A 20359-nucleotide genomic window follows, 5' to 3' on the forward strand; every position below is an offset into this window, starting at 1 on the left:
AAGCGAGGCAGCTGTTAGTACCATTTCTGTAAGTCTTTGGTATGACTTGGCCGGGAATGAACCCACGACCTCCCGCATCTGAGGCAGACACTCTAACCACTAGGCCACTGGAGCGGTGCCCCTGTTTGAGGAGATAGGCCACCACTACTGAGTTGTCAGACATAATGAGGGCTGTTTTGCCTGAGAGTCAATCTTCCCAGAATTAAAAGGTGTTGACAAAGGCTTTCATTTCTAGGAGGTAGATGTTCAGAGGCTGCTCTAATGGATCCCACATGCTGCCGACATTAGTAAAATCTGGCAACAGGAGGGCGCCCCAACCATATACACTGGCTTCTGTACATACCATTATTTCCATTTGGGGCTTCTCCAGTGGAATTCTTCTGGTCAGCCAACCTGGGGTGCGGCACATATGCAAGAAGGATTGAACCTTGTGCATGATCTGGATGGTTTGATCAAGGGGACCTGAAAACCTGAAAAGCGGCACGACTGAGTCAACAATGACATCTGTAAGGGGCACATAAAAAGGTGGCCGAGAGGGATCCGGTCTGCCAATACATTCAATGAACTGAGGAGTTGCAAGAAGTGTCTTGCTAAAATCCATGTTTTGTTGGAAACAGACTTGACCAGTTCTATGATTCTGTTGATGTGAAAATGAGGAAGCCACACCATATTCCAGTTGGTTAAGAACTCCATACCCAGACAATGTACTGGATTGGTCGGAGGTTCACTAAAAAGCCAAGATGAGCCAGAAGAGAAAGAAGATTGTTCCTGTTTTGGAGTAGGGTAGAACTTACCATGTTTTACTGGAGGACGTTGTCCATGTACGATGCCATCGATTGGAACAGGGAGATGACATAATCCATAATCTGAGTGAAAGCCCAGGGGCTGATGTTGAGGCCAAAGGGATGAAAATGGAATTGACAGATGGTGTCACAACAAGCAAAATGGAGAAGATTGTAGGAGACAGGGTGGATAGAGATGTGAAAATATGCATCTGTCAGCTCAAGACTGATAGCATACTTGCACCATTTGATGGAGAGGCAGATTGACCTCACTGTCTCCATTTTGAATTGGGTGAGGTGACTCCAGTCAATGGTGGGCCTCAACCTGCTGTTTGCTTTCCGAAAAAGAAACAGCCTGGAGTAAAATGCTGCGGATTGTGGCCATTGCATTTTTTTTATATGATCGACCATATCTCCTGTTGTAGAAAGGCATCTGTTACTGAATGAAACAGGAAGCCCTTCCAATAGACCTGGATCTGACTACCCACCCCCACTTCGGGGGGATAGGGAAGTCCAGTGAGCTCAAAAATTGGTTTCTTACTGCGCCTGTATGATTGCATTCTAGGGATCAATGTTGGTACATGTGTGACTGAGGAGATCCCTGTCTTGAGGCCGATTAACATTCCTTCACACTGACGGGGACTGAGTGGTTCTAAATGCCTGTGTGGGTTGAGTGGCAAGGTGGAGGTGCAGTTCCTGAGCTGCTTGCCTTCAATTTCCTCTATTTTCCCTCCAAAGCAATGGTGACCTGAACAGGGTCACCCGGAAGGATTGATAAGGTAGGAGCAATGTGGTTCGTACATATGCGACACATCTTATCAACAGCAGATTGGTTAAACCCGTCAACAAAGGCTTGACCATATTATGCTGAGCCATCCTGCTCATTGACCCTAGCAATCCTAACCATCGCTTCCCAAGCACTGTTATTACCAGGTGTCTGCAATGACATCCCAAACCAGCATATTTGTCCACAATGAAAAACAGACAAGCATACGTATGAATAGCTACTACATTTTTGTCAAGTGCAGGGAGATCGGTTCTGAAGGTGTCTGTTGCCATAAGTCTGTTTCTTTCTCCTCAACGAGATCTACCAATACTTTAGAGCAGCAGTAAGTGTGGTGGCATTCTGAAGTAGCAAACACCGAAAAAAATAAATTGTCCTTGCTGGCAGTTTGAAAGATAACTTCAATCCGTACTATGGTCGGATCTGAGTAAGATGAGAAGGATGGTGGATTTAAAGGAGTTCCATCACATGCACTATGCGTCAAGGCCTAACTGGGTCTACTTGCAGTGCTAGAGAGGACATACCTGATGGAATGAAGACTCAATTTTATCCCCAGTAAAATGTCACTAGCTCTCCCTTGTGGACATGCAGTGAACATATGGAAGTCCGGCACAACCAGCAATGCTGGCTAGTTTACCCAGTGAATAGTCAGCCTGGAATCTGGCAGTGTAGAGGACAGTCGAGCTATCACTGGTACTAGCAACTCCAAGGGCCTGGCTGGACAGACAGATTTCTCAATGAAATCTCTGTCATAGAAAGGGCATGTCGCCAATAGTACGATTGGATGCAAGGATCTGTCACTAAGATCCCCATAAATCATAGTTGGCTGGAACGATTTGACAAAAAGGTCTCCATGTTTGTAAGGCTGGATGGCTGGCAATGGTGCAGTTTTAATATGCATTAGATCCAATGGATCCAGTGTGAACGTGATGTGGTCAGCCCAGATGCTGGTGGTATATAAGATGGTCCAAAATCACAGACAGATTTCTCAAAGAAATCCCCAGTATAGTAATGATAAAATGCTGACAGCATGGCTAAATGGACAGATCTATCACTAAGATCCCTGTCTGAACTACTTGGCAGGACCATTTCAACGAAAAGGTCCCCATGTTGAGACGCCTGGACTGCCGGTGTTGGCTGGATAGTTGGCGACGTCGGGATGGCCAGTGACTGTTGGATGGCCAGTAATGGTATTGCACTATTAAGAGTTGAATCCAACAGATCCGGCATGAACCCCATGCGCCTGGACTTAGCGGCTCAAAGGCCATGCTCGAACATGCATGTGGGACTCACACCTAGTGGGTTGCCTAAAATTGGGGAATACTCCCCAATGAGTTGGTATCGCCAACAATGAACCATAGGTTGTCTTCCTTGATCACTGTGAACATACATTTCATGTGTATAGTAAACATTCCTCCTGAAACAACTTGAGAAGACAACCTGACAAGTGACAAATCACTCAAAAATTGGCAGAAACTGTAAAATAATGCATAAAACCTGCAGTAGGTCGATAAATCTGCACTATAAATCCAAAATGAAAATTTTATGGCCCCATAGAAACACAAAAACAGGATAAATTGCACAATGTGTGGTCTGTACAGCAGCAAAGCTAAAAACTGGCGACACCTGGTGATATCAAGGGGAGGCAAAGGGCAAGAGTTATTGACCTTTGTCTATCTAAAATAGACAGGATATTACATTTTTGTCTTAGTAGAGCTGGATTCGTGAGGTGGCAGGCTGATGTTCCTAATGTAATATGATTGGGGAGCGTATTCAAAAGAGAAATGCTACCAGATGTGTGATTTTTTTGTCCTTTTATTTGGCACCAACTTGAACAAGACTTCAGGTTCCACATCCACCTGGTGGGATATAAAGTGTAGTTAACCATTCTCTTGGCAGAATCATCTTTCACAAATAAGTTGAGTTTTGTAACAACAGTGATTGAAAGAGGAAATTTTTTTAAAATGAAGCACATTAAGGCCAAAACATAAATTTTAGTTTGTAAAGCATTTTACAAATACTGCAAAAACCAATTCAATGTCAAAGTACAGCAGTACTCGTACCGATAGGATCCATACCATAATACACTGATTAATTGTTTAAACTGCACAGCCCTACAAAAAGGCATCATACATTTGTGGGTAGCTTTTCTTTCCTATTGCAATTATTATTGCTGACGTACCTGTTTTTGACATTATGGTAACTTTAGGTATAGACCACTGCATGAGCTGACATCTGCCATTGCAAATGACTGGTTCACATAAACATGCAAATAATCTTTCAAATGATTTATTCTCAAATCCATTGACATTCTATGATATTTTACTACCAATGTATCCATACTGAGATTTCTTACACATTCCCAATATTCATGATGTTCCTCAGGTTTCTCCTTCTGAAGGATATCCCTGAAAATTTGATCTCCATATGAAAAATGCCGGCGTAGCCATTCTAAAAGTGGTATCAAAATTCTTCCACCTGAAAATAACACAAGAAGTCATGGTTAAGCAAAAAGATTAATGACTTAAATAAAGCAAACCTAGTCTTAACAATTTAGTGCATGTGTAGTGTATGATATATTCACTATCAGGATAAAGAGAAAGGCTTAGTTAAATGAACACAAATCTCTAAAATAAATGTATGCCTTAAAATAGGTATCAGCAACCTATCTCATGCCTTTCCAAAAGGTCTGGCATGCCACTTTCAATATGCCAGACTCTTTAGAAAGGTTCAAGCAGGTTGCCAATGCTTGCCCTAAAACCATGGGATTCATCAATACACATCACACTAGTACAATATAAAAATAAGCCAGTTAAATTAAAATCTCCACAAAGTTGTTGTCATTGTTGCTATAGGGTTTAATGCCATTTTTCAGCATAAGACAGGCTATACATGGCAGCCAGTATAAATGGTGGAGGAAGAACCAGGGAAAACCCTCCTAAAGTTACAGCTGGTGGGACAAACATATAGTTACAGGTTAAGAAGGTTTAATTCTATTTAAATTGCCATAAGAGGTCATATAAAAATTTTACAGCATGATGGGTAATTACTACGTAACATCCTGATCAATCATCAGTACTAAGCTGCTTTTTATTTCCACATAAAAGTATTTTCCATCATGCATCTGAATTTCAGACTGATACTCTTAAAATATCAAATGAAATGCAAAGTTGCATTCTAAGAGTTTTATCAAAAATATTCTTTCTTTAATTTTTAACATAGCAGAAAATATCAATTCATATCTTTCAAAATACTGAAAGTTCTTAAGTGATGGAGAAAATTCATTATCAAGAAAGGTCATCAATTTCTTGAACTCTGAATAACGTGGAAGCTTGATTTTGCACAATGTTTTACATCAACAATACCTCTATTAAAACCATCAGGGACAATAACTCCCAAGAAATATAAGCAAAATGCACCTGCTCCAGACTTGGGGGATAAAGAATACACCCAACACTCACTGCAGGCTTGGGAACTAAGAAGAGGCCCAACACTCAATGCAGGCATGGGGATGAAGAATAGGCCCAACACTCACTGCAGGCTTGGGGAAGAAGAATAGGTCCAACACTCACTGCAGGCTTGGGGAGGAAAAATAGGCCAAACACACCCTGAAGGACCAGTATGTAGAATAGGCCTGACACCCCTTGCAGGGACAGGGATGTAGAAAAGTCTAACACTACAGGCTTAGGGATGTAGAATAGGACTGAAACCCCTTGCTGGACTGGGGATGTACAACAGGCCTGACATCCCATGCAGACTTGGGGATGCAGAACATGCCTGGTTTTTGTTGTTGAGGACATGCTCTACAGGCTTGGTATGTCAAAAGTGCCAAATGCACCTTTCTGAAAGTCATAGGGCAAGGTAATTTATTCCAAATGTCACCAATCTAAATACCTTAAGGGAAGAAAAATATATATTTTGATTGTACTGACTTTAATGGCAAATAATTCAATCACGTAATAGTATATACAGTGTATTGTATTTCAAATCAATAGTAAAAAACAACAGTTTGTATGTTTTACATTGCCAATGATCCAAATTTGTGGTTGGTGATTACAGCTAATGTCTTCATTCTTTTCAAAATGTTGGAGAAGAATGTTTAAATCTGATTATTCCATTTAAAGTTTGGAATTCTATAATAATAATAATAACAATAACAATAATAATAATAATAACAATAACAATAATAATAATAAATTCTTATTCCTTAACAAGAAACTCAATATAAAGAAAAAGTAGCAATAGCATTGGACTTCTTGTCAAACTGAAAATTAGAACAGAGTGAGTCTATATCCCTCTTCCACCCAAGTTTTACACAGAACAAAAAGCAAGGTGATGATCATTAGTAATTTACCATACTCAGAGCAAAATTTTCAGAGCTCAAAATATTTTGGCAATATTACACTGCCTTTGGAAAAAACGTGTTGTTTATTATATCAAATGTAATGATTGTGAGAAGGATTACATCGGGGGAAAAAGGCAGTGTTAGAAACCAGATTAAGGAACACATCAGTAGGGAGTCATCGGTCATACATGAACATCATAGCAATATGGGGCATTCCATCATCCATAATCAGACCAAGGTCATCACATCAGAGGACAACACATGGAAAAGGAAGGTGAAGGAGGTGATCAAAATATGACACGAGAGGCCAACACTAAACAAGGACAAGGGGTTTGAATTACCACCCATCTACACCAGTCTCCTCATATCATGTGACCATTATAGGTCACATAATCAACATTAGTTGCTGATAAAGACAAAGTGATATTTCTGAACTCTGAAGATATTTATGCTTGGAATATGGCAAATTACTAATGATCATGAATTATCCAGAGCATGGCAGCAACCCTTTCAGTTGTAAGCAAAATGACAGTCAAAGGATATATGATCATTAAGTACTATATAATGAAAGACACTGCATCTAACAAACTAATATCTACAACATATTGCATCATATTTTAGAATACTAAAAAGTCTTCTGTGGAAGTTCATTAAGTACTTTACTTTAATGAATCAAATCGTGATTTTTTTATGACATTGTTTCATGATTTATGCATGGTAAAAGAAAAAGTTTTTTTTACAGTGTTCATTATTCTAGTTTGTTGACTTGTGTATGCTTGGTAAATATGCTGAAAAAATTCCCATCCATTAAAACTCAGAACATTCATTTGATATCATCATACGGCACTTTTATTCCAGTTACACCTAAGTAACAAAAAAGTATTATAATGCAACCAAGGTTTATATGCTGGCTGAATACAGATAAATTTATTTTTTATTATAGACTTGTTATTAAAAAAACTATTTTTATGCCAAGAACATGACGATAAACAGCAACTTTAACCAATTCTGCTATTTAAAAGGGCAAATTCTCTACAAAAGAAAAACAAAATTTAAAACCTTATTTGGATTACATTAACACAAACCTTAATAACATTTTTTCTTCTTCTGCAATTAAGCAGCATCCTCAAAATAATAGCAACAAAATGTGGGATATTGCAGTTTGAAACATGAGACTAATTTTTAAAATACTCCAAAATACCTATTTCATGATAAAAATTCCCAATTCTAGGTATGGAGTCCTCAACATTTTGTTGGAATCATCATTGGAATATTTAACAAGGTCTGATAGTAAAATTCAACAAAACTTTAAGTTTGAGGAGGCAATGATTACTACAGATGACAATGTGTTACCATTGCAAACTAACAAGTAATAAGCCAAGATTTATCACAATATAATTTTGCTAAATTTCCATATCAAAAGGGGAACACAGAAATATCAACTTTTTTCCCCTTACAATTACTACAGTCACATGTCACAGCTGTTTTGACACACTGTGACGCTAGACTGAACTTCTGCATAAACCAAAAAGATACTGATCAGGTGTGGACTAAGAGGTAATGAGTTGACAACTACCATCACCCATGCACTTGGATTAACTATGGGGGCGCTCACCAGTTATTCTGTACTTTTGAAAGAGTGACGTATGTAAGGTGAAGTTGTTTTCATTTGAAACATGCACATTGAAGAAAATTTTGACATACCTCATAGCTACTTTGATGTAATGTGGATGAAATTTCTTCGGATATTGTACTTACGGAAATCATACATGATCTAAGCACACTGCTAACTAAAATGACTGCTCCCTTATGCTACAAAAATGAGCCTGAATTAGTCTAAAATACACAATCTTTAGCACCTATTAAAATAGGAAAATGAATTTTGCCAAACTAGACAATACCAGCTTCTGAAAGTACAATGAATGAATTTCCAAATATATAAAATGTAAAAAAAACATTATTGGCTCTTTTTTTAATACAATTTACCTCTGTAGTTCAGTAAGTGAAAATGACCAAGTGGAGCTAGCACTTTTCTGAAAGGTGCACATCTGGAGTAACGCCAAGCTGTATTCTCATTAACCCATACTACACCCATCAATCATACACCAAAATAAAGGGAATTAAAGGTTCTTTGATCTATACCTAAGATATACAAGGTCTTTTTTAAATAGCCAGTATAACCAGTGAGGAAAGCCAGTGAAATTCTTTTTCTTTAAAATTTTAACCCCATGCAAAATACGAGACTGTAGAGCACCCCTTAAAAATACGTTTTGGGCATGCACCCAAATGATCCATATGGCAACTGTAGCTGAACAATCTGCAATCCCCAAAACACTGTTGTAAAAACTCAATAAATTTAACTCCCAATCTGTTCAGTGATGACTTAATTATGGTCTTTTTGTGATAAAGTGGCAGCCTAAAATTCCTGGTTTTTCTCTTACTTTTGATCATATTTGCAAGATTCAAGGGCTTTTTCTGGCATAAAACAAACCTATTCTTTCTCCTTTTCCCCAATTTCCTAGTAATTTAAGAACCCTGTAACAATATTACCTATGCACTTTATTTTGCAAATTTATAAATTTATAAGGTTTTTTTTTATTACCAGTACAAGTTTCAGTGATGAGATAATCCATATTTCAACTTTAATCAACTGCTTAAAAGTAACTATTTTTTAAAAATTAAAAAAAATTGACAACCCAAAGAAAATAAATCCGCATGATATGTACGTATTATAAATCCTTAAATGTTATTACTGCAGATATTTAAAAGACTGTAGAACCTAATTTATGATATTTATAATCTGTGTGGGAAGCAAATATTTTGCAGTTTAAAAAAAAAAATCTGACAAACCTTGCACAATTTCCATATTTCAAATTCTGTTTATCACTGAGTCAATTTCAGGGTCAATGTCAACTACTATCAAAATTCAAACACTTTCTAACCCTGAATTAAGAGACATCTGTAAGAAGCAGAAACTTCAAACAGATAATAAACAATAGCAAGGAATGTACAGTGGACTTCAAACAGATAATAAACAATAGCAAGGAATGTACAGTGGATGAAAGAAAAACATCTGGGCAAACCAAATATTTTAATCAATTGGGTTACAAAAATCATTTTCTTTGCAATAAAAAAATCATACAAGAGCTAAAAAAATCAACTTTCCCTGCATGTGAAAAAATGGTAAAAGTGAAAGAACTCTTCATATGTAATCTGTAATTGGAATACCCTCTGACTTTGCTGCCTATGATAAGCAAAGTCAAGATTAATGTTGGAAAAGACTTCTCATTGAAATTAACAATATGCTGGTTACCTGTTGACACAATGACTGGTTCCTATCATCCTTTCTACATGTCACAGTTTGTACTGTGTAACAGCTAGGACAGAACCAAACAAGCTGAGATCCTAACATAGTAGTGGTTTGTAGCCTTTGAAGAAGAAGCTATACAATTAACCCAGTCTACTCAAGGTCACTTTGGCACTCTAAAACCTTAAAAAATACAATAGTCCCCCTCTTGAATGGCCCCCCTGACCAGCAGCCACCCGCCCCTTACGGCCAGAATCCGTTGGCACCGACGAGTTTGTGTTCAAAAGTACCCCTCGCGAAAGGCCACCCGGCTAACGCAACCAGCGGCCAGCATATTAGTGCAATAATATAAAATTTACCCCTCACAAGCAGCCGCATTTTATTTGAATATGCATCCAGAACCAGTATTTTATTCATAACGTGTTGTTAAGTAATCCGATTCCTGTTTCCCCGATGTCAGGTTTTCGTTACTGAAAGAAGTGTTGAGTAAAGTACATTTACCACTAAGGTTAATATTATATCATTTACGCCTCATGAGAAGCCAAATTTATTCCATAAAAACCAAGAAAGACTCAAATTTTAATCCATACAAAAGGGTATGTACATGCAATCCAATTAGCCTTACTGCTGTGTTATCATAAGATTCCGGTTTAGTCACTGATAATTGTTAAGATAACAATTATTTAACAGTAGTAACAGTGGAGAAGTGGCAGTATCGATGTACAAAACCCAAGTCAGCAGGAAAATGGTTTGATAGCCTTTATGGCTTCCCTTAGTAATATGTTGAGCTTGTTCATTTTGATAATCAGTGGCTATTACTAATGATAATAATTGTCAAAATTACGAATCCTAACGGTCGCGAGGTCAAATATGCATGATGTTAATGGTACATATTGAAGCCGTTTTGGCTTCTCTCACTTAGTGTAAAGAAATGTATAAAAACAATAGGGTACCAGACAGCGACTAACGAATCACGTGACAAGATCACTTCCTTTAAAAACACGGCAATTTGTTTAGATGCATACAAAATTGTTTTATCAGTATTGTAGTTGGCAATATGAATAACTTACTGAAAAAGATCAACATGTCATCCAGGAAAAGAAAAATTATCAGTTTAGATGAGAAAGTGAAAGTAATTCAACTTACTGGGGTGGGGTGGGGGATCGTCGAGGATACTCGCAGAAAAACAATGTCGGGAAGACTCAGATAAACAATATCGTGAACGATAATGAAACAATTCTGCAGAAGTGGGAAGGTGAAATGGACGGAGAAAGGAAGATTGTTTGAGCCAGGAGACATTTGTATCCTGCTTTGAATGACAAGAAAAAGCAACAATTTTGTCAGTTGAATTGGGATATGACGACTTTACCGCAAGTAACGGATGGTTGCATAGATTTCAAGTGCGACACAATATTAAGTGTTCTGTCCTTAGTGGAGAATCAGCTGATGTTAATAATGAAGTTGTCGAAGACTGGAACAAAAGACTAAACAATATATGCAGGGGATATGACAGCAAGGATATTTTTAATGTGACGAGACTGGTGTGTTTTTTAGACTGTTACCAACAAAGTGACAGATGATGTGATCTGTAACATAATTATAAAGACAGTTTTAAAACTATATCAATGGTTATTCATAGCATTCTTTTGAAAATGATGACACAGTTTGTTTTACATTTATTTCGCATCATGCATGTGATTTTTTAATGAAAATATTAAATATTTAAAATTAAATGTACTTGTGACTTTCTTCATATGTATTTACTATTCGCATTTGTCATCCCCCTCTAGAAAGGCCACCCACATTATAAGGCCACTTCCCTGCTGTATTAGAGGTGGCCTTATAAAAGGGGGACTACTGTATTTGCAAATAAATAGAATCTTGATCTTAATAGCTGGGCACTTATGAATTATGTAGCACAATACCACTGTCATAGCAATTATAATACAAAATATCATTGTCATAGCAATTATAATACACAATACCACTGTCATAGCAATTATATTACACAATAGCATTGTCATGGCAATTATGATACACAATACCACTGTCAGCAGTTATAATACACAACAGCATTGTCATAGCAATTATAATACACAATACCACTGTCATAGCAATTATGATACACAATACCATTTTCATGGCAATTATGATACACAATACCATTGTCACAACAGTTATGATACATGATACCACTGTCATTGCAGTTATGATACATGAAACCACTGTCATAGCAGTCATGATACATGATACCACTGTCAAAGCAATTATGATACATGAAACCACTGTCATAGCAGTTATGATACATGATACCACTGTCAAAGCAATTATGATACACACTACCACTGTCACAGCAATTATGACATCATCTACACAATACCACTCTGATTGTATCATGATAGATTAAATTCATTCAAGATTCCTGATGCCACAAAGAATGTTATTAAAAAAATAAATGTGTAGTATATATGATATCCACTTTACCTGGAGCTGCATCAATAAAGAGGATTTCACACAGACTCCATATCAGTTCCTGCATTTCAAAAATTTTGAGCTGATCCTGAAAATTTTCTGCATCCATTTCATCAGCAGTGTTCACTACAAAACAAAAAGAAATCAGCAAATAATTTCTTATACAAAACTGTCTATAATGATTTGACAGGTATTTTGGTATCAATCAATCTATGTATTTAATTTTTATTACAAACACACACACATACACATGTACGGAGATATATACACAAATGTACAAACAGTGAAAGTAAAAAACATATCTGGGTGCAATGACTTCTCTGTCCATGGAAAATTGGGTTAAGTTGGCAAATTTGACAAAGTGAGTGCAGAAAGTTCAAAATTGATAACATTCAAAACAGTGAACATAAACTTCTCTTTTACGTATTTTCAAAAATGGAAATACTGATGAAATACTATAAAAACATTTTTATTTTCCATCACCATAGCTGTTGAGTAACAGTTATTGTATTAAATGACAACCTCAAAAAAAGGACAGTTAAACACTGACAACAGTTGCCACAGTTACACATGTTTAACTGAAATATTAGATGAAATGTTCACAAAGTTATAATTTCTTACTGACCAACAAAACTGAATTGTTCACTTGTTTTTTCAAGGATGATGTTTGATTTCAATATATAGCAAATAGCACCAAAACTGACTACAGGGCATAATAGTTCTTTCTCTAACATTCTACCTTTTGTCTTTGAAGGAAACACTAACAGAAAAGTCAACAATTTACACTGATTATTAATGCTCTCTACTGAAACGGGCACAAATTTAAAGGCAAAGCTAAATGACATCCATTTTTTGGGCATGATTAGACATAAAAATTGACCCTTGGGCAACCAGTTTACCTAAATCACCCATTAGTGTGGAACCTGGTCTATGGAGGAGGCATAAAGTTGCCAAGGCTGGTATCTCCGATAACCAACACAGTCTATCATATGATCCAGGTATACCAAGTCTTTGTTAAATCATTAGAATAAAATGTACATAGACCTGTACAGGTTTAGATCTATGACATGGTCATGTTATGTTATATGGAATGGTGATGGCATGACAGCAGATCTAAGGGAAACAAAATAGACCTCTCACCTAAAACTAAAATGTATGGTATATATGGCATCTTGAAATATGCAACTGACAGCATGTCAGTATACCAAGTACCTTTCAAACTTTAGTAGCCATAGGGTAACCTATTTTAAAATTTAAGTGGCCATTTAAAAATTTTACATTGCCAAGCTCTAATGAACTGGTTGCCTTTGATAATGAAAGCAGAAATTAACTGAATGGGGAATAGTTCAGGCAAATTAATGGTAGTCAAGATGACAAAAGTAACAGTTTCAGTTCAGGCGAATTACAGATAATCAGGACAAGAAAAAGTAAAGGTTGTCAAGTGAATAAGAAATGAAGGCAATTTTTAACAGTATACGTAAGACTTCTCATGCATAAAATTAGACACGTAATATAGAAGCATGCAGTCTCACTTTTCATGAATTATGCTGTTAAATCAATAACATATGCTGTTAAATCAATAACATATGCTGTTAAATCAATAGCATATGCTGTTAAATCAATAGCATATGCTGTTAAATCAATAACATATGCTGTTAAATCAATAACATATGCTGTTAAATCAATAGCATATGTTGTTAAATCAATAGCATATGCTGTTAAATCAATAACATATGCTGTTAAATCAATAGCATATGCTGTTAAATCAATAGCATATGCTGTTAAATCAATAGCATATGCTGTTAAATCAATAGCATATGCTGTTAAATCAATAACATATGCTGTTAAATCAATAGCATATGCTGTTAAATCAATAACATATGCTGTTAAATCAATAACATATGCTACCAGCATAAGAAATGGAATATAGTTTTGATTTTAAAAATTTGATGTCATTTTCTATTTGATGTCATTTTCTATTTGATGCATATAGATTCTTGAAGTCAACAGATGACAACCAGATGATATTTTTTCAAATGCAAATGCTAAATCCTATTTTAGCGATAAAATAGTATCGATCAATATTACATTTTGATACAATAACCATATCAAACTATGAATTTTTATTTCCGACAGTAATGAATATGTTCAATAAATGGAAGAAATTAGTAACAGCTGTTTTCTATATAAATCAATTAATCACACACAACCAAAAGTAGGCAAAATAGACTATGTAGATCTATATATCTAAGTTCAATTTTGCATCTGTCTGCACAATTTATGGTGCAGCTAGTGTGCCTATATCCTTGATAAATGGAACACTTCAGTGTAGTAGGGTTCCCATATCTTTGGTAAATGGAACATTTCAGTGTAGTAGGGTTCCCATATTCTTGGTAAATGGAACATTTCAGTGTAGTAGGGTTCCCATATTCTTGGTAAATGGAACATTTCAGTGTAGTAGGGTTCCCATATTCTTGGTAAATGGAACATTTCAGTGTAGTAGGGTTCCCATATTCTTGGTAAATGGAACATTTCAGTGTCAAATGCCTCAAAGCAAACTCAAAACGTTACATGCAATCATGCTTCAATATCAATATATGTAATTCATCAATAAATAAATATCGGACGCTGTGAATTCTGATAGGTGTAATATCAAAAGTGACCTGCCAATATCCATCCCTAGCCAAGGCTGATTTTTAGTTATAAATGTGACCATGTTCACTGTTATTGAAGCACTGTGGATGAAGCGGTCATTCTAATTCCTATTATTATTTAGTGACTATTTTGGAAAAATAAATCTTTGAAGCAATTATTAAAAACTTATTATCTATAATCTTTCAGTGATCACTTCTCTAAACTCTAATTAGTAATTCCATGCTCTACATTCCCTTTCTTTTCCTACTAAAGTGCTCACAATGAACTCAAGTACTCCCAGTAGCATCAATTAAAAGTATTCACCATGCCATCAGTTCAAAGTACTCCCAGCATCATTAATTTCTTAGTACTCCTAGTATCATCAATTTCTAAGTACTCCCAGTACCATACATTTCTAAGTACTTTCAGTATCATCAATTTCTAAGTACTCCCAGTACCATACATTTCTAAGTATTCCCAGTAAAATAAATTCTAAGTATTCACAGTACCATCAATTCTGAGTGTTCACAGTGCCATCAGTTCTAAGTACTCCCAGTACCATCAATTACATGTATTAACAGTTCCATCAATTCTAAGTACTCCCAGTACCATCAATTCTAAGTACTCCCAGTAATATCAATTAAAAGTATTCACAGCGCCATCAAGTCTAAGTACTCCCAGTATCATCAGTATCTAAATATTCCCAGTACCATCAATTCTAAGTACTCCCAGTAATATCAATTCTACCTTTTGTCTCTGTTTTTATAGGCTAAAGATTTCATTACAACAATGGCCTGATAATAAAGACATCAGACCTGAATTTACAAATTGCATATTGACATTCTGAAGACAAAGAAAAACAACACCACTACTTAATGTTTTGTAAATGAAAGTCAATACTGTCAAACCTAACATTAGAGTAGAATCACTTGTTGAACAGCATTACAACAATTACTTTAGCATAAAGGTATCAGATGCAAGATAGTCTGATATAGATTGTACACTACAAAAAAATTACCAACCAATCAAGTTTATTCATTTCAAACAGTTCTGAAAATGTTATGCACTGATCTAGAACTGCAGAATTTACATCCATGATTGTATGTTATATTGACCAGGAAGTATTGGAACAACTAATCAAATTTACAGCTATATATGGCATAAAAAGTTTTAATGATACAAAATAAATAAAAAGAAAGATTTGTGTAACATATTTTGAATATATTTCAAGACAAAAATTCACTACTAAAGATGTCCAGGTAAATCATCCAGCTCCTGGCTGATAAGGAAAGCCCTGCATAACACAATAACTTACTTATCATTCAACCTACTATAACTCCATATCATGATAATCATTCTAAGCACTATAACTTTCATAAAATAGACAATAGGTGCAAACCTGATGCCTCATGAAGCTCCATGCTACATGCCTTCATGACTGATCTGTACTGCTTGCTGCACTTCACCAACCTGTTGGACAAATTAAATAAAAGTCTTATCATAACTTTAATCATAGTGTTGAGCATAAACGTGGTTTTGTGAAAAGAGATATAATTATGTACTATGTGATGCCCTTGGAATTTATCATTAAAGAAACTGAACTACTGTAGATGGGGGTGAATAACAGCTGGGGGGGGGGGTGCTTTATCGTGCAGAGGAAATGGAAGCTAAATGGGGGGGGGGAGGCTTTATCATGCAGAGGAAATGGAAGCTAAACGACTTTCCCAAGGACACAGAGAAAGCCAACCCATTCTGGTCTGGGCAAGTATCAAACCCACAACCCTTGGGTTATGAGTCTGACACCTTACCACCTAAGCTATCATGGCTCACTGTATATTCTGTAGGCTACTGAATGAAAAAAATAATTAGTATGATTAAATACATCAACAATTAGCAGTATAAAATCAGTATTGTCAGTGTGATTAACATTATACTTATTATTTGTTTAATACATTGTTGTTCCCAGGTAAACGGCTCTAAAATCTATTTGCCCCTAATAAATTTCTGGTTGAACAGGAAACTACTCTAGTCAAAATTAAATAATATTACTGCATATTAAACAACACTAACACAACCAATGACCTTGGTTTTGGCACTCACTGGATTCCAAAGAAATTCAAAAGAAACAAAATGGGAATGCAAACCAAAAACAAAGATCTTATATAAAAAGAAAGCTTCTGGAAAACGGCAGAGGAAAAATAATAAAGTTTCCCTACGTAGCAACATAAAGTAATATTCTCCTAAGGGGACACTAAACAATATACAAAGAGTCAAACACACACAAGGAGTGAAATGCTTAGAATGATAACTATTTACATATTTATCCAGTATCCCTCTAATAACCATATAAAACCTAATTGCCCTAAACAAAGGACAAAAACTGTCAAGAGACGCTAGCACATTATTGAATCCCTACATGTCTAAAAGAGATCTTCAAAGAACTACCAATGGTTGCTAACCAATGACCAAAATGCAGGTACAGATGAAAAGACAGACACTGTCAAAACTGTAGGCAGATGACAGAGACTACTACTTTCCAAATAAAGCTACTTACAGGAGTTACTTACAATATATACCAAAGGTTAGGACGTTTCTACAGAAATGTCATTTATGTACTGACATACAATATTTATGAAATTTATCATGCTGATGAAACAGTTCTCTTCAGGAAAAGAATGAAAAATAATATAAAAAAATACACCAGAAACAATTTCAACACAACCATTCAAACTCAGACATGTTCTCCAGTCATTGTCAGTTTCTTTTGTGATATACTCAGTTTAACCCACTGTGTGTCAGTATCTTGATATACAGTCGGTTCCACTTAAATGCATATCGCTTAACTGCATAGCAAAAGTATGGTCGCATTTTTCATTGTAAATATACATGAATTCCATTTTAAATGCATACGCTGTTTATGTGCATAGCTTGGGTCTGGTCCCGAGGCTATGTCCATAAGCGGAGTTGACTGTACTGTTTAACTGGCTACTGTGACAGTTTCTTTCCGGATATACCACTCCCTCGAGAACTTGCGAACCCGCTTATAACGCAGTGTCAGGCGTGGATCCCATTTTTTCAAACTGAAAATACCCCAAAAATGTATCCCTATTTCTTTGAACTTGAAGAAAATCGCGATCAAAATTGGTAATGGAAACTTTGATGTATCACTCATTTTATCGTTGAAAACGGTAGAAAGGACCTGGAAATTTCAATCAACATTATGAAATATCAAATTAAAAAATACATCATACAATTTTTTACATTTTCTTTCAAAACGACATTCCTAGTACACTGCAGTTAACGACATGTAAGGAAATTTTAATCAATGGAAATGTCACTTACGCCAAGTGGTGACAGTACTTTAATAAATAAATACAAGTTAAATCATTTTTTTATCAATTGAAATTTGTGTTCTAGTTCCATCTTTTAGTTCCTTTTAAGTGTAATCATCATAAGTCAGGGATCGTCCTGGGCTTCGCCAATGTCGCAAATTGCGATTTTTTTCCTTATTGGCGACAAAAATATCCCATCTGGTGATTTTTTTGGCGACAGACTTTTTGGTTATTTAATTTGTACATACAATCATGGATTTGGACTGGATTTTTGGAAGCCACAAACTTGACTAAGCAATGCATTGGAATCAATCTGTTACACAAATGATCCTTTCTTCGTATTGACAACCCCCAACTTTACAGTGCACTGTTACATCATAATCTGCTTATGCTGACATCTGGGCTGAGTACTGTATGCTGTGATACAGTCAATCATGCTACCGAACTATACCTACAACTGACCGACTTCTGAAGACGCGAATAGAACAGATACAATTAATTGAATGGCTAATCCTTCTGTTTGTTTTTTTTTTACATATACCAATACAATAGTTTTGCTGAACCTTCATAGAAAACTGATAACCTCTGAAGTATCGACTACTGTGTATAAATACAAAGCAAATGGAAAAAATCTCAATCACAATTATATCTGTCGCCAGTACAACATTTTACTCATTGATCTTTTCCTTTTGCCATCAATCCGTGTTACCGCTGCAGAGACTTAAACTCCACAACAAGAAATAGCAACAAAAAAAAAAGTTTTGCATAATTAATAATAATTATTTATTTCTCAAAATACAGGAGTGAAAGAATCCCTAAATTGGGTGTGAATTTATGCTTATATGTACAGTCCAATATTGCCAGGTGTTGACTCATGTAAGTTTCATTCGTGGGAATGGAGATCCTATTTTGCTTGCCGAGAAAATTTATACAGCATTCAGTGATCATTCTTGGGATTTAGGAAGCAATTCACTACAATCTTTGTGAAGCTAGCCATAAGGGGGGGGGGGAGGCTGCTGAGAGGCTACTGGTGTCACCTATCAGCACTGTAGACTGTGAACGTGGATTCAGTAAGATGAACCTCATAAAAACTGACATCAGAAATAAACTCTGCATCTCATCTCTCGAGAATTTAATGAGAATCACCATGTACAGATGTGAAAAATTAGACTTTGAAACTGCATTCAACAAGTGGGCAGCCCTAAAATCGCGACGGATCTTCATGTAACACTTTGTTAATGCTTGTTGTAATTAGAGTATTAACTAACCCATCTTTTGTAATTTTCATTGCCTGTTACATTAATAGACTAAATTAACACTTGAAAAAATGCACACTACTTGTTCTGGCGACACTTTTTGAAAATTGGCGACAAAATATTGAGGTTGGCGATTTTTTTGGCGACAGCTTTTATAAAAGCCAGGACCATCCCTGATAAGTGCAATGTGTCCTCTTCTAATTAAATGTAAAATGTGTCAATCTACCATAACAGCCATGTCCGCGCGCTTTTCTCTGAGAACCTAATTAAGTACCGACCGTGTTTTGAAAACCGAGTTGCAGAAGTATTTGTTGTATTGTTGCACTGAATTAAAAGCTGGCCTCCTTTATATTATCACGTTAAAAAAGTCTTTTTAATAAATAAAAGGAGGTGATATAAAAGAAAAGATAAAAGGTACAAAAATCGGACTAACTTAAAATCTAGCGGCCTCGGTCGTATGAACTCACTTCATTTGATCAATCAAACACTGTAATAAACGTTATTATGTAACAGAAACTACCTTAAATTAACCGACTCTTTCATAACTGTCAAATCCTACATAATGGTACAACTCATAAAATGATCACCTAACCTGCTAATGGAAAATGCATTATAGTAATTTCTTTGAGATCTTAATTGTAACAGGAATGAGACCAGCTAGTTCTAACTGCACAGAATATAAGTACCTCAGCCTTAGCCCTAATGATGAAAATTGCAGCGAGTCTACACACTTATTTAATCTAGTTTGAGATCAGCAAATAAAAGATAATCACACCATTTCATTTTTCTTTGGTATGACTTGGCTGGGGACTGGGGATCAAACCCATGACCTCCAGCATCCAAGGCAGACACTCTAACCACTAGGCCACCGGAGTGGTTGATGGTATGTTGACAAGCAAATTAACATAACTGAAGAAAATCGAGATCAAATTGAATGTATACAGATGTATGCATATATCACTTAGAATCTTCACTGTCACAAATTGAACATGCAGTCAGATGAAATTCCAATGGTATACACAAAAAAAGGAAAAACTTCTTCTTTGATATACTTTCTGAAATATTAAGTGTTGTTCAGACAGAAGTGTTCAGTCTAGTATGAATGAAGCAAATATTAAACGTTAAAAGATGTGTATACTTACTGTTGTTTGAGGGTTGCACTTGAAGCTTCAGCTGCTTGGCTCTGTAGCATCATGAAAATGTCTGAAATGTGGATTTTGTGGTGGGATAAAACTAATTTGAATCACATAGTACGTACCTATTGCTACTGCTACTATGACCATTTGATGAGAATCAATCCTCCCACACAGTGACTGAAAGTTCAAGAAGTCAAGAATGCCCCTCATTCACCCCATAGTTATCTTCCCCATATGCACTATCCTTTGTTCTTTTTCAGGACATAGCCTAAACTAGTGAGTTATCGGTGCAGGCCAAGGAGCAAACAGTT

General features: G+C 36.0%; 1 protein-coding gene across 1 annotated transcript in view; it reads right to left on the minus strand.

The window, feature by feature from the left end:
* LOC149803228 (nuclear pore complex protein Nup85-like) overlaps positions 1–20359 on the minus strand; it is a 101207-nt gene that overhangs the window by 69198 nt on the left and 11650 nt on the right. The window contains exons 4-7 of the mRNA XM_089952859.1: positions 20055–20115; positions 15724–15794; positions 11703–11816; positions 3923–4044 (exon numbers count right to left, since the gene is read on the minus strand). Of these exons, the coding sequence (XP_089808985.1) occupies positions 3923–4044; positions 11703–11816; positions 15724–15794; positions 20055–20115 (368 nt within the window). The remainder of the gene's footprint in view (positions 1–3922; positions 4045–11702; positions 11817–15723; positions 15795–20054; positions 20116–20359) is intronic.

Source organism: Sinohyriopsis cumingii, chromosome 3, assembly GCF_028554795.1.
Source record: "Sinohyriopsis cumingii isolate HCF-2022 chromosome 3, ASM2855479v2, whole genome shotgun sequence".
Taxonomy (NCBI): domain Eukaryota; kingdom Metazoa; phylum Mollusca; class Bivalvia; order Unionida; family Unionidae; genus Sinohyriopsis; species Sinohyriopsis cumingii.